At 36.7% G+C, this 24,993-nt stretch overlaps 3 protein-coding genes across 5 annotated transcripts in view; all 3 read right to left on the bottom strand.

Moving 5' to 3' along the window:
* Nucleotides 1–24,993, bottom strand: part of LOC141337759 (NACHT, LRR and PYD domains-containing protein 3-like) — an 887,345-nt gene that overhangs the window by 352,649 nt on the left and 509,703 nt on the right. The gene's annotated exons all lie outside the window — the stretch shown is intronic.
* LOC141338061 (dehydrogenase/reductase SDR family member 7C-B-like) lies at nucleotides 204–24,392 on the bottom strand. Its single transcript, XM_073843632.1, has 10 exons — nucleotides 24,259–24,392; nucleotides 23,961–24,097; nucleotides 23,150–23,189; nucleotides 22,617–22,773; nucleotides 20,728–20,840; nucleotides 20,528–20,606; nucleotides 1,320–1,451; nucleotides 804–896; nucleotides 531–686; nucleotides 204–412 (listed from the first exon to the last, which is right to left on the bottom strand). The coding sequence occupies exons 3-10, from the start codon at nucleotides 23,150–23,152 to the stop codon at nucleotides 204–206; spliced, it is 942 nt and encodes a 313-aa protein (XP_073699733.1). The 5' UTR covers nucleotides 23,153–23,189; nucleotides 23,961–24,097; nucleotides 24,259–24,392.
* LOC141338052 (uncharacterized) lies at nucleotides 13,615–18,423 on the bottom strand. Its single transcript, XM_073843622.1, has 14 exons — nucleotides 18,134–18,423; nucleotides 17,548–17,628; nucleotides 17,047–17,439; nucleotides 16,689–16,790; nucleotides 16,034–16,105; nucleotides 15,880–15,948; nucleotides 15,581–15,757; nucleotides 15,345–15,438; nucleotides 14,894–15,239; nucleotides 14,667–14,790; nucleotides 14,485–14,576; nucleotides 14,249–14,364; nucleotides 13,875–14,144; nucleotides 13,615–13,773 (listed from the first exon to the last, which is right to left on the bottom strand). Exons 1-5 carry the CDS (start codon nucleotides 18,363–18,365, stop codon nucleotides 16,041–16,043), a joined length of 873 nt encoding a protein of 290 aa, XP_073699723.1. The 5' UTR covers nucleotides 18,366–18,423; the 3' UTR covers nucleotides 13,615–13,773; nucleotides 13,875–14,144; nucleotides 14,249–14,364; nucleotides 14,485–14,576; nucleotides 14,667–14,790; nucleotides 14,894–15,239; nucleotides 15,345–15,438; nucleotides 15,581–15,757; nucleotides 15,880–15,948; nucleotides 16,034–16,040.

Genomic DNA, 24,993 nt, shown 5'->3' with positions numbered 1-24,993 from the left:
TGGTTGTGAAGAAAAACTTCATGTTGGTTTATATTGACTGATTTCATGTTTATTTCTTTGTTTTTAACAAAACTCACAAAGTCACAGCCAATCCACAGTCATACTGACTTCATCATCATCTCCTGATTTGAGCACAGCACAGTGACACATTATTCAATTGTATGCAAAACCTATAAATAAGCTCTAGTGAAACCCATTGTCCTTTAATCATCAGGCATCTCCACAGCTGCGGTGTTTCTGACTCCTGCTGCCATGATGGCGAAGAACAGGTTGGGGAAGAGAGATCTGACATAGAGAGCTGCTTTAGGGATGGAGCGGGCCATTAAAATCTCCTTCTTCTTGCTGCTCAGTGTCCTCAGGAGCTCAGTGGCCACCTCTTTAGGGGTCACACCAAGGCACTTGGGTTTGAAGTCTGTAGTTTCCAGCCAGTGTCCAAACAGAACGTCGAAGACAATTTAGTGAACAAACAAGTAAGATGTTATGAGCGTCAAATCATGTTCTTTGCTGAACTGTCAGTGTAGTTCACTCACCTGTCCACATGGATTTTGCTGTGATTTCATCTGCTAAGTTTGTGCTGGGAGTTTTTATGAAAGTGTGGTTGACGATGCTGACGGTTATCCCATATTCCTGAACCTCAGCCCGCAGACAGTCAAAGAAAGCCTGAACGGCATGCTTGGAGGCAGCATCTGAACAATACAGAACATACAAACTGACAAAGATATCTAAATATTCAAGACATCAATTGATATATTCATTACTGTTGATCAGTGTTATATTAAGATAAACTAGTCACAAAAACTCACAGGTGGCACGGAAAGGCACCGTTAACTTCCCCTGAATGCTGTTGACTACAAGAATGTGACCGGTTCTTCTGGAGATCAGTGATGGGAGAACACCTGCAACAGTAAATATCTAGTTCAGTCATGAAACTCCACATGGCACAGTCTGATGGGTCTGTTTTAAAGCAATCTGCTAGAAATCACATAATTTACTACATGGCACAAGCTGATTGGTCCCTGAGATACTACTTATTTAATGGTCTGGTTCTACGTTTACTGTAACTGGTTCTTCTGAAACCCTCCACATCCCCCATCTCCACCTGTCTACATTGGCTATGGGACTATTAATGAATATATCTTACATGCTCACAGCAGTGTGTCTGTACATTTATTTATTGGAAGTAGTCATACATGCTCTGCAGCAGCAGCCCAGTAAATCCATTTAGCCAAAAAAAGAAAAAAACATTAACACTGAAATATCCATGAACATGCTAAAACTGTTGAGAGAGTTGTCATGCTTGAAATACAATGGTGTTTTACCCTTAACCAGCGTGATCGGCCCAAAGTAGTTCACATCCATGACTATCCTGTCCATCTCGAGGGACAGACATTGAACAGGAGCCTTCACCTTCATACTGCTATTGAAGATGAGAACATCCAGACAGCCATAACCAACCCAGTCTCATATAAAAACGTACCCTGACTACGTTGGTCCAAAGTGCAAAACGTAGAGGGGTTACAATAACGGCCCTTGAATTGTATGACTGTTACGTTTTTTTGCCTTTTCTTTTCCTATTGTTTTACGTCCAAGTCACGTGACTTTCAAGATTCCAACCGTGAGAACAAAAAACATGGCGGACATTTCTCTCATTTTTAGTGAAAAACTCAATATTTAGAATTAGTTTCTGCATAAAAATAAGTTTTGATTACATTTCTAGCGAGAAATATATATATTATTTTCATAATATTCACTCAGTCAATGTACACAATCACTCGCTTGCTCGTTGTTGTGAAGATTTTTCAGATCTCGCCAGAATAATGTGAAACTGCAACGTTTTGGTTGCTATGGACGCTGCTATCGGTGGATGGATGGATGGATGGTCTCACTCCCAACTCGTCATATATTGACGCTTGGTCAGGAACCCTCGGCGTCACTTATTGACGAACAGGGTACCCCTTCAGCGTCACATTTAGACGTGCAGGGATTCCCTATAGAATCTGTACCGGAGCCTGAGGCGTTGAAATTTGACGTGTTAGGTGTATTAAGCACGGGTCGTAACCACTATAAATAGGAATAAAAAAAAAAAGAATAAATAAGTTATGGCAGGGCTAGTCAGTTGGCGGCCACAAGGTCATATTTATTTAGCTCGTCAACTGATTTTTATTTTATTTTAAAATAAAATAAACGCTGTCTGATATCAAAGTGCTGTCTGTGAAACAGCGTTCAGCGGTGACTTTAACAACGCTCCATAGCGCGAGCAACACCAGTATCCTAAGCACTTTAGGTGTTTTCTAGTTTTTATCGAAGGTTTATTGATATTGATAAGCGTACTGTATGTAATGTGCTGTGATTTTGTTTGGTTAATCAATGATTAATCAGCGCAATGCGATTAATAATAATAATCATTATTATTTAATTATTTGTTTGTTTGTTTGTTTATTGGTTGGTTGATTGATTGATTATTTATATTGTATTTTTATTTATTTATTAATAAGTCGATCAATCTGTGGAGCTGACGTCATTGTATGGCGCGATCCCAAGATCCATTGCGATTTTCCACTCGGTAAGTAGAACAGTTAATTGATATAGATGTGAACAATTTCTTACATTTTCGGTACAAAAAGTCAGTTTCAGGTCAAGAAGTTGTGTTTAGAACCTTTAGAAGTGCAAGGTAGTAGTTTCGTGATGCAGTAAATGACAGCAGACATTATAAAAATATAATTAGCTGCACCATATGTGTAGTAGTATGCTAGTAAGTTAGCTAATTAAATTCAAGTTTGTTTATTTTTTTCCACATATAATAATGCAAGGTAATATGATAAGAGACTGCATGATTTTTATTATGTGTTTTCATATTACAGTAGCTCAAAACACTTCAGCCAATTATAAATGTTGAGATGAGGAACAGTGTTGCCAGATTGGTTTGTTTTCCAGTAATTGTTAGAAATCCACACCAAATTATATAGTAAAAACACAAATCTTAACAATGGTACACAATACAAATGTATTCATAGCTACGACAATACTGTGGCTTATCACAATTATTTAATATGTCATAATAAAGCAAATTAAGTGTTCTTCTCTAAAGAAGGCTACTTTGTTTCGACATTGTAAACTGTTTTCCATGTCTGTCATTTGGCATAACAGAGTTATCAAAATTTCACCTGTCCAAGCCCATTTTATCCCATGTAGTACAACTCAAAACCAGTCAAAAACTGCCTAATCTGCCAACACTGATGAAAAAATAACTGGTAAAATTGTAAGAAATTCTGAATTCTGATTTTTTTCTCTTACCAGGTCCTTCACATTTACCAGCTTCTCACTTCTTCTTTATTTAACACGACCCACACACACACACACACACACACACACACACACACACACACACACACACACACACACACACAAACCAAAGGCACTTTTAAGAGCCACGTCTGTCTTTTTAACTTGTCTCTCTGTAGATTGCTGTCCCTCTCTCTCTCTCTCTCTCTCTCTCTCTCTCTCTCTCTCTCTCTTTACATCTGTATCTGTCCATTATTCTGTTCCTCTCAATAGGTCTTAGTCTGTCTGTTTTTTTTGTTTGTTTGTTTTGTTTATTTCTGCTGTATATTATTTTAGTTTTTTTTTTTTAAGTTATGACAAGGCCCAAATTTAGGCCCTGCCCATCTTGCCAGACTCCCAATCAGGCAAGCAGGAAAACCTGCTATGTCTGCTTTGGAAGTCTGTCCAATAAACAAAAATTAAAAGAAAAAGTGGTGTCACTGGACAGCGAGTGGGGGAAATCTGTTATGAAAAGCAGAAATGTTGGCCGCATAATTGATTCTGCCCGTATTGCAGTAAGTAAAAAAAAGCTAATTTTTCATAAGTGTTATTTGAAGTGTAACTGTAAGCACATATTTGTCACATATCATAGACTAGTACCAGTGTGATGTGGCCTTTATAAACTTATTTAAGGAAGACTCTATCTTTATCTTTAACTTGTGTTAAAGAGAAACAATAAGTTGTGTTCTCTGTCACATAATGACTCAGTCATGTTGGCAATGTTAGAAACTGAAAGAGTACCTCTGGCCTTATCTGAAATTGAACTTTGATCATATAAAATAAAAGATGTGGTAATGCTTTTTCTCAAATAATCTTTACAAAACAGATTAAGGCTCATTTTCTTACATTGCACTTCATTAAATGACCTTAAAATAAAATTGCTTTATACAGTACTAATGTATCTAATATTTCAGTGGGTTTAACTAATGTGTAGTAACTGCTTTTGTTCATTTCAGGTGCGGAAACTTGAGGCAGTGGGTTACAAGCCCATTTTATTTATAGGAAAACAAGATTAAAAAAAATCTAATAAGTGGGTTGCAGACATAATAACCCATCTGCACCCCACTCCTGTCACAAGAAATTTTTTGGAGAAAATGCGAAGGGCTTACGAATTTATCTTGACTAAGGGTAAGAGCAAGATTTTTGCTCAAAAATAATAATTATTATTTAAAATATATGTACAATGACATCCCCATAGCAGAGCAGCACAACAGCCCCAGTCAGGAGCAGTGCAACGGTTCCGTTGTGGAGCAGTCGGAGAGCCTCACCGTGGAGCAGTCAGAGAGCCTCACCGTGGAGCAGTCGGAGAGCCTCACCGTGGAGCAGTCAGAGAGCCTCACCGTGGAGCAGTCGGAGAGCCTTACCGTGGAGCAGTCGGAGAGCCTCACCGTGGAGCAGTCGGAGAGCCTTACCGTGGAGCAGCCGGAGAGCCTAACCGTGGAGCAGTCAGAGAGCCTCACCGTGGAGCAGTCGGAGAGCCTCACCGTGGAGCAGTCAGAGAGCCTCACCGTGGAGCAGTCAGAGAGCCTCACCGTGGAGCAGTCGGAGAGCCTCACCGTGGAGCAGTCAGAGAGCCTCACCGTGGAGCAGTCGGAGAGCCTCACCGTGGAGCAGTCAGAGAGCCTCACCGTGGAGCAGTCGGAGAGCCTTACCGTGGAGCAGTCGGAGAGCCTCACCGTGGAGCAGTCGGAGAGCCTTACCGTGGAGCAGCCGGAGAGCCTAACCGTGGAGCAGTCGGACAGTCTCACAAAGGAGTCCGAGACTGTATTTGTACTCGACCTGGTTCCTCTCTCTTTCCCACACTCTCCCACTTCTCTCTCTCCTTCCTCCTCTACTGTTGTTCTTCCTCCATACTCTTCTCCTCCTCCACCTCCACTGCCATGTTCTAAGTCTTTGCGACACAGGAAGAAAAGTACGACACCAGCCCCTTCTGCCACCTCTGTCTCTTCTCTATGTCTTATGACCACTGATCTCTCCCTTCCACAGTCTTGTCCTCCACCTGCTGCTTCTTCCATCTCCCAGTCCTTGAGTCTGGAGGGGCCATATGTGAAGAAGAGAAGAAAAAGTAAGTTTTGTTTTTCAGTGGTAAACCTTAATCCACACTATTAATGAATTTGCTCTCAGACAAAGTTGACTTCAGGCAAATTTGATTTATTTGGTTGGTTGTTTTTGTTTTTGGTTGGTTAAGTTGTTTAACTGTGTTTACGTGGCCAGTGTCCAAGGGCTGTGGTTAATGTCAATCACTATTTTAAAGGGGTCATCGGATGCAAAACCAACTTTTTCATGTTGTTTGAACCTTAATGTGTGTTGGCACTTTGTGAACACAACCACCCTACAATGATGAAAATCCACCCAGTAGTATTTATTTAATCTTTAAAAGTAATATCCGACTCCGATCATACGCGTCTATGTTTGTGCGAATTGTTCCTAATACAGCTTCACCCACAGCAAAAGTAAGTATTAGGGTTTTTTTATGCATCTTTGCAAACATCCTTTCCTAATAATGTGCTCGTTGGCAAGTTTTGCCGCTAAACATGGCTAAATGCAGATAAAGTAAACATTGGGACTCATCATACCAGGCAGAGAGGGGCGGGGCGAGCAGAGCTCATTTGCATTTAGAGGGACCTTGCAGTAAAATGAGTTGATATTTTGCAGAGCTGATTTTGACAAGGTAAAAGGGTGTTTTTTTACACTACTATTGAGAATTTTTAACCAAAATATATTATAAACTTTTCATTAAGACCCTAAAGAAGAATCATATGAACTTGTAGAAAATGGGCATGCGATGACCCCTTTAAGCTAGGAGGGCTTTTGGAAACCCAGCACAGTATATTTTGCTTGATTGACAATAAGCAGGGACAAAGTGGGACCACAGTTCACCTCACAAGTAAAATGATAACTATTAACTGGAGATTCAACTACAAAGCTTGACATTCGTTGCTTAATAAACTTTCCTTGTCTTTTAATCATTTAGGTTGCCGAAAATGTAGTAGGCAGAAGATCTTCCTATTTGATACAATAACTGGGGAAAGAATGAATGAGGTAAAATGTCTTTTATTAGGCTGCTTGCTTGTCTCAGTGACTAATTCTGGCCTTTAAAGATAACAATTCAGTGATTGCTTAAACAGCTAAAACAATTATTACTTTGTGTGTGTAGGGAAAAGCAGAATTGAAAGTCCACTGGTTGCCTTGCACTGTGTGGTAAGTCGTGTTTTATTAACTATTTAATTTCATTGCAATGCTAAGTAGTCTATTCCATGACAAATATGATGTAGGCAAAGTTTAAATGGTCTCTTGAAAGCAGCATTGAAGTTCATTTTATTGATGTCTGTGGCAAGAGAAAGCTCCCTGGTCGTGTAATTGATCCTGGCAGGAAATCATCCTCTGAAGTAGTCTGTAGAAAACTGATACAAGGTTTTGCTAGGACATGGGCGATGGTCAGTTGTCTGGACTAAAAACTAAAGTGTGACTAAATTCCAAGTTCTTGAAAGAATATTCCATTATTTTGGATACAGATAGGAGAAAGATCTACCTCCTTGTGTCAATTTAGATATCTAGTTATTAGTAAGAGCCCAGAATTTATGAATTGGAAGTGGACACAATGGATTGTGGGAGATGGACAATTCAGTGCTTTCTAATTCATACAATTTTAAAAATAGTTGACAGGCAGCCAGTGTATTAAAAATAAAATGGAGCTGATGTGATAAAATTTTTGGTTTCTAGTTAAGTACTTAAGCTGCTACTATACATACACAACTACCTAAAGCCTATTTATTGAGCAGGACATTGACCATGGACATTACCAGTAATGTGTTACAGTAGACGTGACCTTAGTGAAAAATTTATTTATTTCATGCTAAGTATACTAAAAATAAATTTACTTATTATTTACTTAATAAAAAATACTCTGTAATTGTACTTTTAGTATACCAACCTGGTATATTTAAAGCCTATTAAATTGGAACAAATCATTTTGTACTTAATGCTTAATACTTAATACTTAATGCAGAAGTAGTACTGAAGTCCAACTAAAGATATACTTGGATATATTTGACTGTGCTAAAGTGCAACTATTGCAAGTAAACGTTGTGTACACTTTAATTATTATCATACAATTCTCATCAATAGTGACATTAAACATATTTTTGATTAATATTAAGAAATGTGCTTTGTGCACAAGTAGTACTCCATATAAAATGTAATTATTTTTTTATATCAGTATGTTTTGAGCGATATGTCAGTAAATATGTTAATAGATTTGAACTATACTTGCAAAAATAAATGCATTTTAAATCTATGACTTTTTTACTAGGGGAATCATGCATGCATAAAATAATTTGTCAGCATCTGAAACACTAAACTTGGATGGAGAATGCTGTTCTACATGTGATTTGCATCATTTTTTCGAGCAATGAAGATGGAAACAGTGACAGTAGTGGTGATAAAATGCATGAGGAAGATTAGGGCAGTGAGAAAAGAAGAGCAGTACTGAATATGAAGAAGAGGAGAACAATGATGAATGGCAGTGGAGGCAAGATGCAGTCACTCCTGATCCCTGAGTCTGTAGAACTGCCAGATCTACATGTAATACAACATGAAAACATGCTGAAATTTTAAAACGTAGTCAGCATTCTGCAAGTCAAAGCCCTTTTCTAGCTAATCCAACAGTGTTTTTAAACAGTTAAGTAGCCAGGGTTAATGCCACTTTAACAAATATCAATAAATGCCAGTGAACTCTCTAAATTAAACCTAACAATGATCTTGATTTTTGTTCTGTCTTCTAATGATATGTGCACTTATGATATTTTACAGTGCCAAAACTTGGGATGACACATGGGAGCCTGCCAGGGAGTTCCAACATTTTTTGACCGAGTTTCCACACCCCAACCAACCCCAACTGTTTTGTCGTTGTTGTTCTTGTTTTGTTTTGCTTGCTGTTCTTCATTAAAGTTTTTGCACAGTGCATACTCTCTTCTAGTATTTTTTTTTTTGAAAGTTGTTGTTTTAAACATCTTTTACATTTGTCATGAACTGCGTAACAGCCAGGTAGTGTAACATGGAGAGGACATGCTACAAATATGCTGTTTCTACATTATTTTTAAAGATTTGTGCAGTGCAGTTTTGGTATAGGTAAGTTTACATGAACTGTCTGTTATGCCAAGCATGAAAAAATACCACAACATAAATATAGTAATATATTTAGTGTTACATATTTCCCATTTACATATTTATTTTCATGTAGCCTAAAATAGAATAAGTTTATTATTAAGAATGCTTATTTAAATTGTTATATTTCTCTAAAACTGATTGCCTTTATTTGCATTCAATTTTATACTGAACTGTTATTTTCGTGTATTTAATTTCAAGTATCTAGCTGAGAGAGGATACTGTACTAAGCACTACATTTAGATTTTGACTTATTGATACATTTTGGGAAATAAGTACATATATATATATATATTTTTTTTTTTGACAGCTGTATACTGTATGAGGAATACTAAACTATTTCAAAACGTCTAATTTCTGCTTATATATAGCAGAAATTAGACGTTTTGAAATAGTTTAGTATTTATTCCTCATACAGTATACAGCTGTCAAAATTAGTTACCCTCTGGTTCATACCATGGAAATAGGCCCTTGCTTTGGAAAAAAGATTCACTTATCTTAACTAATCAATAATCTAATCTACATCAGGTAAGACACAGATAGGAATCAATAACTGTGAAATTTTATTTTTAATGAGAAGAAATAAATATTTAACTGCCCTTCTGTTATATGGTTATAACCCACCTTCAGCCGGAAGATCCCGTAATTACCATATTTGGAAGTAAGTGTGATGTGGATTTTGACAAGCTGTGGCTGGATTAACTTTTAGGCCAAAATACAAGGTGCTTCATTTTGTAAACTACGTTTTACTGTCATTATGACTTAAGTAATAATGTCACTGAACAATGAGGCATTGCTGTGTTGCAAGAAATTACCCATTTACCGAGATCCTAACCCTAACCCTACAGCGTAAATACAAACTTTAATGAACTACAATATACAGCGCCATGTTTTCCCGTCCCATCGATAGAGTGTAAAAGGCTTATGGGTAATGTAGTTTAAAAATCTTTTATTAATTAAATTAAGTAAATACTATATTCAATGAATAAAGTTATATCTAAATATGTTTATTGTGCAAGCTTTTATGATATATTTGACAGCCAAGTTGAAATTTGGTATTTTACTAAGAACACTTTTTAAAACGTTTTTTTACAAACTTTCTGTATATGTGAAAAAACTGTTTCCAACATTATATATTAAACACAGCATAATTAGTTGTCCTGCTGATTTTCTCTTTGATATGTTAATCGGACTTTAAGTTACATCCATTTGAAATGTGCAGTTTTGTTACTCTACCAGGAGGCTCTACTGGTCCCCTGTGGGTGGAAGGGCAATAAAACCTGTACAGATGTACTCCCTTTACCATGGACAACAAACTGTGTTGTCACATTTATGCCTAAACATTTTTTTATTTCTGCCCCTTTCTATATTTACAACATGCTTGTGTTAGGTTTTGATGGTACTGTGAGACTCTGAAGACAGAATTCAGAAATACAGTAAAAATTTACACAAATATTTTAACGTAACATGTCTAGGCAACATGTTTATTATTTCTGTATATCTTTCATTCTTTCTTTCTTTTCTTTTTTCCTTTAGCAAAATGATTTTGGATGAACTTGCATTTAATGTTGGGAAATAATGATTCCTCCTTGTCATAATGGTTTTCTTTGTCTTGCTTGTCTATGTCCCTATAATCTGCTTATTCCATAAACAAGTTTCAATTGTTATACAGCACCCTAAACTAGGACACAGGCATATGTGGGCATAGTTGTTTTTTCTCAGCCCAGGGCTAAAGACCTAAAATTCCATTTTCCCCTGTGAATCATATTTATTTTCCAGCGATATCGTATACTATTTGAACTGAACTGTATGATGATATCACTGAATTCATTGATGAACTGCCTTTAACTGGAAATTGATTGTTTACAGTAATGCGTTACTTACACACTATTGTCCTGTTTAAATACTGTGAAGTTGCTTTGACACAATCTGTATTGTTAAAAGCACTATATAAATAAAGGTCTTGACTTCATTATTACTCATAAAACTCATGATTATTTAGTCTTGTAGTTGATTAAGGTGGAGCTCATTTTGAACTATTTTGTAGATATCTACTGTATCTAATGATTATTTTCAATATGAGTTAGTCTGCTAATTATTTTCTTCATTACCCAACTGATTTGGTTTGTAAGTATTATGAAAATAGTCAGAATTACACATTACCAAAAAAGAATACCAATACACATGCTGTGAACAGTTCAAACCTCAACATGATTAAACATGTCAAGCAACTAAAAATTTAAAAAATGCAATGGAACTATGTAATGTTTTTACATTAAAATGATCAACAAACTTGATCAACTTATGATCAACAAATTAGTTACCAAATAATTTTTTTGCCAATTGACTACTTGTTTTGGCTGTACTTATACTGTAAGTATGAACTACTGAGTAGTTTTATTTATACCAAAATGTCATATTTTATAAGCTCTTCATGTGCTGTCAAGTTCAGTAAAAGCTTTTTTTTCTTTTAACTGCAGCCTAGTACAACTAAAAAGTGGCATGAAAAGAAACAAATCATTGAGAGAGCAAGTACCTCAAATCTATACTTTAGAACAGTACAGTACTTACAGCCTTACAATAATGCACTTAATTTCCACCACTGACTGGTTGTAGAGGCATGCATGCATACATTTTTATGTATGTAAAAAAAAGAGAATACACGTTGATGCACAAGGTGATGAAAAGCATATTTTATTACACTCTTTAGAATCAGGGTTTAAGGTCAAGGCCACGGTCAAGGAAAAAAAAAAGGGGTCACTGTTGATTACAGTTCGTCACCAGAAATTGTCATAGTCATCAGCTGACGACTTGTTTAAGAAGTTCTCTGCTCCAGACAAAACTTGCAGGTAACACTCTCTTGCTTGCACCCGCATATCTCTGATTTTATGTAGCTTCCTGTGGATGATGCTCTGCAGACCTTTCAAACCCTCTTCACTTAGGCCACATTGCGAATCTTGAAAGAACAAAAATATAACAAAATAACATTAGGCCTCCCTTAGAAACTTTAAAAACATTCATCATTGTTGTGTATGTTTATTAGGGCTGCCCCCTAATAGTAACGCAAAAATTGTTAGTCTGTTAGAAAAGTCATAGTTGGACTAAACTGGATTGACTGTGTAGTTGCAGAAAAAACAAAAATACAAACAAACTCCACAGAACATGGTGATGGTTGGTCCCTGTAATTATTAGATAGTAATTACATATAAGTGTAATGAAGGCTTACACAGCCACTTATGGTACAATAAAATATGTTTTCATTACTAGGCATGTCATCTATGTAGTTACAGGAATATGCACGTTAGTAAAAAAAAATCAGACTCTTACTAACAGTGAAATAAAAATAGTCTGACAGTTGTAATGGCTCAAATAACTTATTCCAGGGTTTCTGCAGATATGAACAAGTGAAATTTAAGACTTTTTAAGACCTTTTTAATACCACCTTATATGAAATTTAAGACCGAAACCTGTAATGGAAATAGAAATTATATTACATGCATATATGTAATATTTAATGTGTTTAATGTAAAAAGTAAACGCAATTTCATGGATGTCATAAATTAAATTTATTACTACGATATACAGTGAACTTTTCATATCAGCAGATACTATTCCACACAAATTATCCCCATAAAAGTACCACTAGAAATATCTGATGTAAAAAAAAAATCTGAAGCAATATTTTCATCAGTGCTCTATTAGCTTTTACATCTTAAATCTGCATATTTGATTTACCTTTCTAAAGACCTTTTTTTTTACTTTTGAAATGTATGCATTACCTTTGAAATTTATTTTATGAATTTATCAATAAATTCTAAATGGCTGTTAGCAGTGAGATTACATAATTTACACTGCAAAATTAAAAGTGAGATTAATGTTTTAAATACATTTATTGATTTATAAATATATACATTAGAAATGTTGGGTGTGGAGGCATACTTTTAAACACACTAAACTACCAGCAGGTAAGTCACTTCATGAGCGAGTAATTTCAACTGATTCGAGCAAAATGCTGAATCATAGCAGAACGTTGCTAGGAGAATGCTTCTGCTAATGTTGCATATTGTCTAATATGTAAGTAACTACTTCACTAACTACTTTTTTACTGAGCTAAAATTAATGTAACATTTGTAATTGTGAGAATTTTCAGCAAAAAGCTCACTTGGTATATTACTGAACTATATCATGTTATAAATAAACTATACATTTGAAATTTTTACCTCAGTGTGTTTCTTTAGAGTGCTGTTACATTAATTTGTTTTAAAGTATGTCACAAATAGACCAGAAATACACTATCCATTATCAATTTCTGTTTACGTTTAATGTATTAAAATATGAATCTTTCTTGCCTTTGGATGCTTCACTAGTTGTTTTTGTCACTTCAGTTTTAATCAGGCGATTTGTTCGGTCGGGCAAGTAAAAAAAAAAAAACATTTTAAAAGTATTTCGAACGCTGGCGGTCAGCTAGCTCGACCTATATTTCTTATTATTATTGATAACATTGTATACAGAAAAAGGTAGTTTGACCTGTATTCTGCTACTGCGATTCTGAAGACGCAGTAACTTCCACAGAGGGAGAAAAAAATCTAGTTGTTAGCAACTGGCCTTAGCCAAGCCCTATATTCAGTTTTTTTCAAGCTAAGCATCACTAAACTTGCACTTCCCCAAAGCTAAAAAGTTAAATCCATTTTACTTCTGCGGTTCAATCCGAGAGAGACTCGCGGCAATAACAGAAAGCTGATTGGCTATTGCATGCTGGTCTCATTTGTAGTTTAAATACAGCAAATTATATTTGGAATAGTGAAATAAAGAACTACAACACCACGGAAACAACAAAAAGAGAATTTAAATGAGCATTAGAGGTAGCATTACATGGACATCGGAAAAATAAGACCTGTGTAAAATTATTTAAGACCTAGAACAGCGAATTTAAGACTTTTTAAGGCCTAAAATTTTGATTTTTAAATTTTAGACTTTTTAAGACTTTTTAAGACCCCGCGGAAACCCTGTTATTCTTTCTCAGCCCTGGATCTGACTCTTTAGTGAGTCAATTTTCCAGGAAAATATTTGGTCGGGGGCAACCCTATGCTTATGTTTGTGCTATATATTACAAATACATACTTTTTAGTGTCTCAGCAAACAGTTCTCTGAGGGTCCCAGCACGAGTTGAAAGATATTTCCAATGGTGGTCCATCTCTGCAACAAGAATCTTCTGCTCCTCCTGAAGTCGCCTAACTGACATGATGATGTCGAATGCCTTTCTTTTTGTCCTTAGGTCAACAGAGTCTAGAATGCATGAGAAAAAATTATGACAAACTGACATTTAAGGCATTGTGGGTAATGTGTGTAAGTGTAAAAATATGTATGTATACGAATTGTGTACATACCACTGTGTGGCAGCTGCCATGGCCAAGCTGTCTCACCAGACAAAATGGTTTCTAAGCACAGAGTGTCTGTGTTTGGAACCATTCTGTTGTATTTCTCTACAACTGATGTCAGAATCCCCTTCTCCTCCCTGATCTTGCGGCGGATCCTGGCACGACCTTTGTTGCCATCTGTATCTTTATAGAGATGCTGGGAACGCCTCTTGATACTTGCCACCAGCACCTCAATTCGGCTGGCCAAGGCATCAACATCATTTGTGGTTGTTGTTGTTGCTGAGAAAAAATATGTGGCACAAAATTACAATAACAGTAACAATTACAATTATTCAGGACTAAACCTATTACTAGAAATATATAAATACTGGCCATTTCCTCACTGTCTGCCCACTCCTTTACATCATTGACTCAATCTTTCCAATTGGCTCTCTATCACTGCCAGTTCGACTTTCATGGACTCTAAGTTTTGCACCTGGCTTTGTAGAGCTTTTGTGGTCTGCAATGACAAATAATCACAGATAGTACAAAAACAAGTACCAAATGTTTAATGCACAGCTTCAAACACTAATAACATACATTACTGAACATCTAAAACAAATTCCACTGATGTCATTACCTTCTGATATCGACGGGTCAGTGCGGTGGCCAAATTGTCGAACTTTTGCTGATTCCAGCGCATGGCCATGAGAGTCAGCATGTCTGTGCGTCCTGCAAACACAGAAAATATCATGTTACTATATTCCCCCTACTTATTATGTAATGATGTAACTAGTGAAGTACTGTATGTGGTCATTTTACCTGCTTTGGACATGTGTTTTGTGGTCACTGCAATCCTGGAGAGAAAAGCATTGCAGTTGCACTGTTCCACCTCCTCCCCTAGTGTTAAACCAGCCCCATCCTGATACGCCCCACTCCATTTCACCTGATTAGTAGTAATAAAAAAATAATGTAAATAATGCTGAGAAAGTTTTTACATTCATTTGCAGATGCCCAGTTTTGATAATCACATAGCAAAGTTCACCTACCTCGCATTTAAAATCATGGGCTTTGGCATGGAAAACTGAAAGGAAGGGCTTCATGTTAAGAAGGTGCTGGAGCTCTGGGCAGCTTTTTGCAACTCTTTGGAGGTAGGGCCAATATTTGCAGGTCACATCCATACAAAAAAAAGTGATTTGCCTACTGGCCAGCTTTTCTTGTAGGTACAGGGGATATGCAAAAATTCCCCCCCCTGTACATATTTAAAGCACAGAGCAGCACTCCATGCCGACACACCGCAAGCTCCAGTCCCTCCTCATCTACCTTGCTGGCAGATCTTTGGGAGGTCTCTCTGGCTGCTGACCACACCCCTCCACAAACACCTCTTCCACTGACCTATAATATGGAAAAGGGTTGAAGAAAAACAAGACTCTTCTAAACAAACTCTTGAGTAGAAGATAAATGTAGTCCTGTATGTAGTCTAATCATCTACAATTTTACATGTTTGGATGTCTTGTGAATATAGTCCACAAATCTTGTCACATCTTCATCCTTAGCTATAAAGACGTCTTCAAAGATGGCCTGTTCCTCAGATCTAAAAAAAAACAAACAAAAAAAACAATAATAATAATAATCTGTTGTAGCTGTAATATAATTTTACTTGGTGCACATTAAAGAGCTATTTTTTCTTATTAATATTGTTTCAACAGTGTGACATTATACACAGTTTGGAGTACCTAGCTGCATTCTTGAAACGGTAATGCTTCAGGTTTCCATCTACTGAAACTGCCAGCATATCTGGGGTGCACGCAGGACAGATGAAGGGCTCTTCCTTGCAGATTTCATCCACCTCATATCGCACAGCCTCCCACTCAAAAAAACTTCTGAAAACCGTCTGTGGAGATCTTGCCAGTCTATTAGAAGTAAGGGGAAAAAACGGATAATAATGTACGACAAATACATTAGCATCAAACAGCTTTTCAACCCACAATACAAGAGTAAACAACACTATAGGATAAATAAATTCAATACTCACATGACCAAAGCGGACACAGCATTCTTAAAAATGCTTGCCAGGACAGTCCTGGTGCTGCCATCTTCATTTCTTAAAATGAAAAAAAAAAAAGACATCTGTGGCATAAATTGTGGATTGTCAAATTGTGAAGTGAAGGGTCGCAGGTCAGTAATACCTTCGATTTAGGTCGCCCACTCCAAGTGGCTTGGTATGCCTCTCAACTCAGGCATGCTTAGATCATATCGTCCTGGAAAAATCAAAAACAAATCCACTTTAATGTAAACCTTATGTGATTAATCAGGGTTTGGATTCTTAAAATATTTTTTACATAATTTCATTTACTTTTTGAACATTACTCAAAAGTGTGTATATTTTACAAACATACCTGTGCTCCCCTATGAGAGAAGAGCATGTATAGATGTTTATGAAAGTGAAAGTCATGACATATTGTCAAGTATGGTGACCCATACTCGAAATTGGTCCTCTGCATTTAACCCATCCAAGTGCACACACACAGCAGTGAGAAGTGAACAAAGACACACACACACACACACACACACACACACACACACACACACACACACACACACACACACACTGTGAACACACACCAGAACAGTGGGCAGCCATTGCTCCAGCGCCCAGGGAGCAATTTGGGGTTCGGTGCCTTGCTTAAGGGCACCTCAGTCATGGTATTGAAGGTGGAAAGAGCACTGTTCATTCACAATCCCCACCTTTAATTCCTGCCGGTGCGGGAATCGAACCGGCGACCTTCGGGTTACAAGCCCAACTCTTTTACCATATAATAGCACTTATCTTTACACCCTTACCATTCATTGTGATCACAGCAACATTCTTCCCTGGGTTGACCCTCAATGACTCTGGTGAACAACTGCAAATATTGTCAGGAATCTCCACAGGTACAAGCCGTACTGGAAAAGATCAAACATGTGAATTAAGATCATTTGTATTGACTGAGTAATACATTGTAATGCTTCAATGGTAATGAAGAACATTGCTGAAAAAGTATGCAAGAGTTGCTCAAAAAGCTGACTGACACGGAATGTCCTCATAAATTCAATATCAAACAATACGAAACAAAAAGGCATTATTTAAATAGTTAAGCTTATGAGGCCTAACGATTCTCAGAATGATGTTTATGTTGTACAGTCATAAACCAGGACTTACCACAATGGGAAAGAGCCTTATCTACAACAAAAGTTGTTGGAGGCAATGGCTGGTAGAATCCAGCAGTCATGGCATCTCGGTTATGGAGAACATGCCTGGTGTGCATGCGGACATCACAATCAGCACAGAAGAAGGGGCGTGGTCGACAGTCACAACAACGGACAGCAGCTGGATTGCTCCCACACTGTTGGCAGATGTGTGGGGCCACATTTTCTTGTGCCACAGCTGTGTTCACCAGACGGGGTCTCTCTGCCCTCCACCTCTCTGCAAAGAGACTTTGTCGTATGCTCCAGTTTGAGGAAGCTAGGAGAGCATCTCTTGAGTTTCCAGGAGGTGATGCCTCATCATCTGAGGTATCGCTCAGTGAGTGCTGGAGATCTTGCAGAAAACACTCTGTTAAAATAGTATGGAATATTTAAAAACAACACTTATATATTAAAGTGTACTGCTTGGAGTGCCTTTGGATTTTGAAAATGTAATTTACACAAAAAAAGTACACACCAACAGTCTCTGGAGCAAAGGTCACCTCACAGTTAGTGTCAGGAGCATTGATGGGACGATCAGTTTTCCGAACGTGATCAGCTGTACCAGATAAAAACAACAAAAAACAACCTTTATAACATTTTCAACTTGTCCCAAGCTTAGTAGCACAAATTTACCTCCCTTATTATGAAATGGCATAAGCTCACTGTTTAACGTTTAGCTAGAGAAAAGGACTAGCAGACATTTATTTCCCAAACCCACATGTGGACAGTCCAATTACTTGCAGTTATCTGTCTATAAGTTGTCATATAGATGATAAAAGCAAATAAGACTGCTTGCTGTAAAAGCAGATCATTTAAAAAGAAACAAGCTGGTTGGCCACTGACAAGACACTCAGAACAAACTGCTTCAAACAAAGACCAATAATTTAGTGTAGTTTATACTGCTTTACACAAACACTGTATGTAATCAATTTATTTTCATGTCAAATATCAAGTGAGCAGTTCTGGTTTGATTGTTTCTCTGACATATTCCATGTCTGATACATTTATAAGTGCCTAAACAATGTAGATATTTAATATATTGAATCTACAATTATACTGACCTTTATTTGACTGATTCCTGCTTGACCTTGGTCTTGCATAGACAATGGTTCCATCAATGTCTCTTTTTCTCCAATGCACCCTTGGTTCAGGTGTCTTTACTGGTGCTGCTTCCTCCTGTTTCTGCAGCTCACCAAGCAAGTCATCAAGACTCTGGAGCTCATCGCTGAGTTCATGATGATCAACCAGGTTATCCAGCTTCATAAACTGTACTTGGAGTTCTGAATCACTCATGGTGATGGGCAGAAACACAAACAGACAGACAGAAAGACTCACAACAAAGATGGACAGATATGACAACTACAGATGTAAACAGACAGAGAGAGAGAAAGAGTGAGTGAGCTACAGAGAGACAACTACAGGTTAACAAAATGGACGTGGCTCTTAAAAGAGCCTTTGGTTTGTGTGTGTGTGTGTGTGTGTGTGTGTGTGTGTGTGTGTGTGTGTGTGTGTGTCTGTGTGTGTCTGTGTGTGTCTGTGTGTGTCTGTGTGTGGGTCGTGTTAAATAAAGGAGAAGTGAAAAGCTGGTAAATGTGAAGGACCTGGTAAGAGAAAAAAATCAGAATTCAGAATTTCTTACAATTTTACCAGTTATTTTTTCATCAGTGTTGGCAGATTAGGCAGTTTTTGACTGGTTTTGAGTTGTACTACATGGGATAAAATGGGCTTGGACAGGTGAAATTTTGATAACTCTGTTATGCCAAATGACAGACATGGAAAACAGTTTACAATGTCGAAACAAAGTAGCCTTCTTTAGAGAAGAACACTTAATTTGCTTTATTATGACATATTAAATAATTGTGATAAGCCACAGTATTGTCGTAGCTATGAATACATTTGTATTGTGTACCATTGTTAAGATTTGTGTTTTTACTATATAATTTGGTGTGGATTTCTAACAATTACTGGAAAACAAACCAATCTGGCAACACTGTTCCTTATCTCAACATTTATAATTGGCTGAAGTGTTGTGAGCTACTGTAATATGAAAACACATAATAAAAATCATGCAGTCTCTTATCATATTACCTTGCATTATTATATGTGGAAAAAAATAAACAAACTTGAATTTAATTAGCTAACTTACTAGCATACTACACATATGGTGCAGCTAATTATATTTTTATAATGTCTGCTGTCATTTACTGCATCACGAAACTACTACCTTGCACTTCTAAAGGTTCTAAACACAACTTCTTGACCTGAAACTGACTTTTTGTACCGAAAATGTAAGAAATTGTTCACATCTATATCAATTAACTGTTCTACTTACCGAGTGGAAAATCGCAATGGATCTTGGGATCGCGCCATACAATGACGTCAGCTCCACAGATTGATTGATTTATTAATAAATAAATAAAAATACAATATAAATAATCAATCAATCAACCAACCAATAAACAAACAAACAAATAATTAAATAATAATGATTATTATTAATAATCGCATTGCGCTGATTAATCATTGATTAACCAAACAAAATCACAGCACATTACATACAGTACGCTTATCAATATCAATAAACCTTCGATAAAAACTAGAAAACACCTAAAGTGCTTAGGATACTGGTGTTGCTCGCGCTATGGAGCGTTGTTAAAGTCACCGCTGAACGCTGTTTCACAGACAGCACTTTGATATCAGCCAGCGTTTATTTTATTTTAAAATAAAATAAAAATCAGTTGACGAGCTAAATAAATATGACCTTGTGGCCGCCAACTGACTAGCCCTGCCATAACTTATTTATTCTTTTTTTATTCCTATTTATCGTGGTTACGACCCGTGCTTAATATACCTAACACGTCAAATTTCAACGCCTCAGGCTCCGGTACAGATTCTATAGGGAATCCCTGCACGTCTAAATGTGACGCTGAAGGGGTACCCTGTTCGTCAATAAGTGACGCCGAGGGTTCCTGACCAAGCGTCAATATATGACGAGTTGGGAGTGAGACCATCCATCCATCCATCCATCCATCCATCCACCGATAGCAGCGTCCATAGCAACCAAAACGTTGCAGTTTCACATTATTCTGGCGAGATCTGAAAAATCTTCACAACAACGAGCAAGCGAGTGATTGTGTACATTGACTGAGTGAATATTATGAAAATAATATATATATTTCTCGCTAGAAATGTAATCAAAACTTATTTTTATGCAGAAACTAATTCTAAATATTGAGTTTTTCACTAAAAATGAGAGAAATGTCCGCCATGTTTTTTGTTCTCACGGTTGGAATCTTGAAAGTCACGTGACTTGGACGTAAAACAATAGGAAAAGAATAGGCAAAAAAACGTAACAGTCATACAATTCAAGGGCCGTTATTGTAACCCCTCTACGTTTTGCACTTTGGACCAACGTAGTCAGGGTACGTTTTTATATGAGACTGGGTTGCCATAACACTCCAGGATCTCAGAGATCACCTCAGGAACGCTCTCCATATCACTGAAGTCCAGCTCGACTAGTTTGGGTGGAAATGTCTAAGCGGTAAAGTAGCACAGAATTGAAACAAGTCTACTGACATATTGTAACCAAAATCTTAAAAAAAAAACATTTCTAGATGTTTCAAACCATGTTCATTCATATTGTCACTGCACTCACAAGTGTTGGATCTGATTCACTCATCAACCTCTCAGCTAGAGTCTCCAACTTTTCCCAGTTACTTCCACAAAGGATCAGTCTGGCTCCTCCAGTGTGGAAGAGTTTTGCACATTCTAAAATGATCACAATGTAAAAAAAAAAAAAAAAAATGTTTAAACAACAAATATGTAGTTAATCTGCAAATATATCTGTATGCGTTTCATCATAGTCTCACAAGGCCATTTTAGAGGAGCTGTGTTTTTATTTAGTGATAGTTGTTCATAAGTCTCTTGTTTGTCTTGAACAGTTAAACTGCCTACTATTTTTCTTCAGAAAAGTCCTTTACAATTATTTTATTTTTTTTTCAGCATTTTTGTATATTTAAACCCTTTCCAACAATGACTGTATGATTTTGAGATCCATATTTTCACACTATAGAAAACTCGGACTCATATGCAACTATTACATAAGGTTCAAACGCTCACTAATGCTTTAGAAGGAAACACAATGCATTAAGAGCTGGGGGGTGAAAATTTTTGGAATTTGAAGATCAGGGTAAATGTCACTAATTTTGTCTGCTGTAGCTTCTGACGGGCAGTACTAAATAATATATATATATATATATATATATATATATATATATATATATATATATATATATATATATATATATAGGCAAAATAAGAAAAATGTACACATGTTCATTCTGTTCGGCTCTTAATGCATAGTTTTTCCTTCTGAAGCATCAGTGAGCATTTGAACCTTCTATAATAGTTGCATAGATGGATCTCAAAATCATAGTCATTGTTGGAAAGGGTTCAAATACATAAAAAATGCTGAAAAACCAAAGAATTTGTGAGAACTGTTGTGAACTTTTCTCTCAGAGACCAGGAGACTTGGTTGTATCTTCAGCAGGATTCTTTATTGAGATCACAAGCTGTCGGTAGCTGCAGTTACCAAAGTCTGTCTGAGTTCTATACAGTATAGTTTTTATACATTTACAAGGAGGTGGGACTTTTGGAGGTGGAGACAAGTCAAACAAAGCAGAGGGATGATCCTTGATTCAATCAAGAATAAGCATAACACTATCATTCAAATGATCCAATCAGCTGAATCATGTCACTGTTCAGGAGGTGTACACAGATACAAAGGTTAATGTCCGATGACTGGGTTGCTTGACTTAATCTTCTTTGAACTGTCAACTCACATGAACATAAATTCAATGTACTTCACTTTAGGTTTTCCTTTGATGCTATGTAAGAATCTAGGGTCAGCACATCATAAACAGATTCTTAAATTTGTAATCCCACAGACCTAAAGGATTTTTCTGAAGAACAGCAGGCAGTTTAGCTGTTCAAGACAAACATGAGACTCATGAAGAACTATCACTACCCAAAATTGTAACAACACTTATGAACAGGATCATTCAACTATTATTTTCTCTTGTGAACCATATGTAAACATCTTTAATGTGAAATATCTTATTCAGGTCAGTTTAAAATAAAAAATAACATGCAGTTTGTCTGATCCGTCTTATTTTGGAAAAATAATTTAAATGTTTGCAGATTCTGCAAGGAGTTCGGAAACTTTTTGAAACTATACTTGATATAAAATATCTGATAAAACTACAGGAATCGCTGTGAAAATATTTCAAAAGATGAATAAAAATATACAATTACTGACACTCTCATAACTCTCAGTCGCTCACTGAGCAATGTCTAACTTCAGTGCTGTATTTTTATCCTGCCAAGTTGTAATATTTACAGTAAGATCTTATTTCTAAAAAGTCTAATTTACCCTTTTATACTTTCTTAAATTACAATATACTGTAGGCATATTTATTTTTAAGTTACAGAATTGCAAATGTACTGCATGACGGCAATGATCCAGTATTTCTGAAAGAGCAGCACCATTTCCAAGTGTTGACAGAGAATCTGTAATCAGCACCACTTTGTTCCTCACAGTTGTCTTGGCTAAATGCCTGAGAATCAGACCGTAGAGATAAAAGACGCCAGCTGCGACCACCACCACTGAGAGCACAAGCCAAACTGAGGTCAAATCCAGCCTCTGAAAGAGACATTAAAACAGAAAAAAACAATGCAAATACAATAAAATTGTTTAGTGATTGGAATGATTACAGAAAATTGATTTTGTCATATGCTCCCTCCAAACTCGTATGACTTTCTTCTGTGAAACTCAAATTCTAATGCATGTTTAATAAATGTCCTAATCTTTTCCACAGATTGGAATTCATGGCAACCAGGGAGGGATTCCAAAGCACGAAAAGGTCAATCATTTGATTTGAATTATTTATTTTGTGCTCCACGTAATGAAGGTCATACCAGTTTGGAACAACATAATTGTAAAGATTGACATTTTCAAATGGTTAATTTAATTTTGAACAACTTGCTTCAAATTGCTTTTAAAATATACAGTTTCTCACCATAATGTCACTTGATGATGGTGTTTCAGTACTGTTAGACCTTAAACAATGGAAAAAGAATTTAGATGCATATGAATTAAAGTCATTTTCACAAAAATCTGATCTTAAATAAGCCAAACATGTCTAAAAATGGGACAGATAGCATATGAAACTAAGGCTGCGTTTAAATTAGTATAATATTGCAGTTAATATAATATATACACTTATTATAAAACTTTTGCTACGGTTACGCCTGTCGTTTACAATACTCTGGTGAAAACGGAGACGTGTGAAAACGCTGCAGACGTGCTTGGAGCGGACTAAAGGGGAATCTACTTATACATCCCTGGTGAAAAAAAAAACAGCTAAAACCAGCCTAGGCTGGTTGGCTGGTTTTAGCTGGTAAACCAGCATGGTTTTAGCTGGTCATAGCTGGCCGGCAGGCTGGTTTTAGAGGGGTTTTGGCCGCTTTTCCAGCCTGGCCAGGCTGGGAGACCAGCTAAAACCAGCTACTTCCAGCTTAAACCAGCTACAAACAGCCAACCAGCCTAGGCTGGTTTTAGCTGTTTTTTTCAGCAGGGATATCTATGGGTACAGCACCGTTTTCAAAAGTCTCCGTTTTGGTCCATTTACACTTAACAACAACCCCAGAGTTTCCAAACCAAAACGGGGTCTGCAGCGTTTTCAAAAGTCTTTTTCAAAAGTGTAAACGACAGCGTAACCACAGCAAAAGTTATGCGTTTTACAAAATGAAAACACACTAGTGTAAACGCAGCCCTAGAAAAGCAAATCTAGACATTTTTGAGAGTCTATATATTATATTAAACAATACCTGTTTGTAAGTCACAAAGTGAAACCCTCTGAAGTCTATCAGGATGTCTTCACACCATTTGAGAAAAGCTCTAAATATATTCCAGCCTAGAATTAGCCAAGGATTCCCAGCCTAAATATGGATTATTGCAGGGGTGACTAAGAAGCGAACAAACAAAAATCATTACAAAATATATCCAGTCAGTATTAACAACACTGAAATAACATGTTTTGAACACAGGACATAAAATAAACACAACGAGATACAACCACACAACTATACAGTGCTCAGATGTTATGTATTGTTCTTTATTACATACCTGTAACATGAGTCTACGAGAATCTCTGATGTAAACGTCTGTTTTTTAGCTGTAGGCATCAGTGGTTATGATCATCTCCACTATTGTCTCTGCTCACGGCACAACTCTGAACAGCACACACTCACACAAATGGCAATACGGCAGGGTTTGAGTGCTTTTAATAGCTCACAGCTGAAGCCGTCCTATGCTGTATACATAGCAGCCTGGGAAGCTGAGTTTCTGGACATAAAGCTTAAAATGGCTTGAGTCTTTAAACTGACACTGACTTTAATCAGAGTAAGCCCCATTAATTACCCATGTTAAAAGGTTGGTGTTAACCAAATATTAACTTGGAGAACAACTGGAGGAAAATATAAAATCTTTTGTGTCTATATTCTTACAGATTGCATCATTAGGCTTTTCATACCAAAATACCAGTAACAAGTTTAATCCTCATGCAGTTTCAGCACTTGTGATGAATTATAGTGTAAAAAAAAAAAGAGTTGTAATTAAACAAGGATAAGTAACTAGAGTATATTTAATATAAATTATAACATGATTTACAACAAAGTATTATTTCAGTCTTTTTTTCAGATTTTCACGATTAACCCTCATGCATCTTTTTTTTTTTTTTTTTCTTAATCTGAGTGCTACAAGACTTGGCTACTTTTCTTAAGTTTGCCACCTGAACACACACAAAAAATTGACTTAATCCTTAATTGACAAAGACTGGCACTCATAGGAAATGAATGGGAA

The sequence above is a fragment of the Garra rufa genome, chromosome 1 (genome assembly GCF_049309525.1).
Source record: "Garra rufa chromosome 1, GarRuf1.0, whole genome shotgun sequence".
Taxonomy (NCBI): domain Eukaryota; kingdom Metazoa; phylum Chordata; class Actinopteri; order Cypriniformes; family Cyprinidae; genus Garra; species Garra rufa.
Note: the sequence above shows the minus strand (reverse complement) of the source record. Positions and strands in the feature narration are given on the sequence as shown.

Excerpts from the sequence above, each read along its gene's own strand:
- LOC141338052 (XM_073843622.1), bottom strand. The coding sequence starts at position 18,365 with ATGAGTGATTCAGAACTCCAAGTACAGTTTATGAAGCTGGATAACCTG. Across the intron at positions 17,440-17,547 it reads CTTTGCTCCAGAGACTGTTG|AGTGTTTTCTGCAAGATCTC; the intron begins GTGTGTACTTTT and ends CTATTTTAACAG. Across the intron at positions 16,106-16,688 it reads TGCTGTGATCACAATGAATG|GACGATATGATCTAAGCATG; the intron begins GTAAGGGTGTAA and ends TGATTTTTCCAG.
- LOC141338061 (XM_073843632.1), bottom strand. Across the intron at positions 20,607-20,727 it reads GTGAATCAGATCCAACACTT|ACATTTCCACCCAAACTAGT; the intron begins GTGAGTGCAGTG and ends TTTACCGCTTAG. Across the intron at positions 897-1,319 it reads GCCGATCACGCTGGTTAAGG|GTGTTCTCCCATCACTGATC; the intron begins GTAAAACACCAT and ends TTACTGTTGCAG.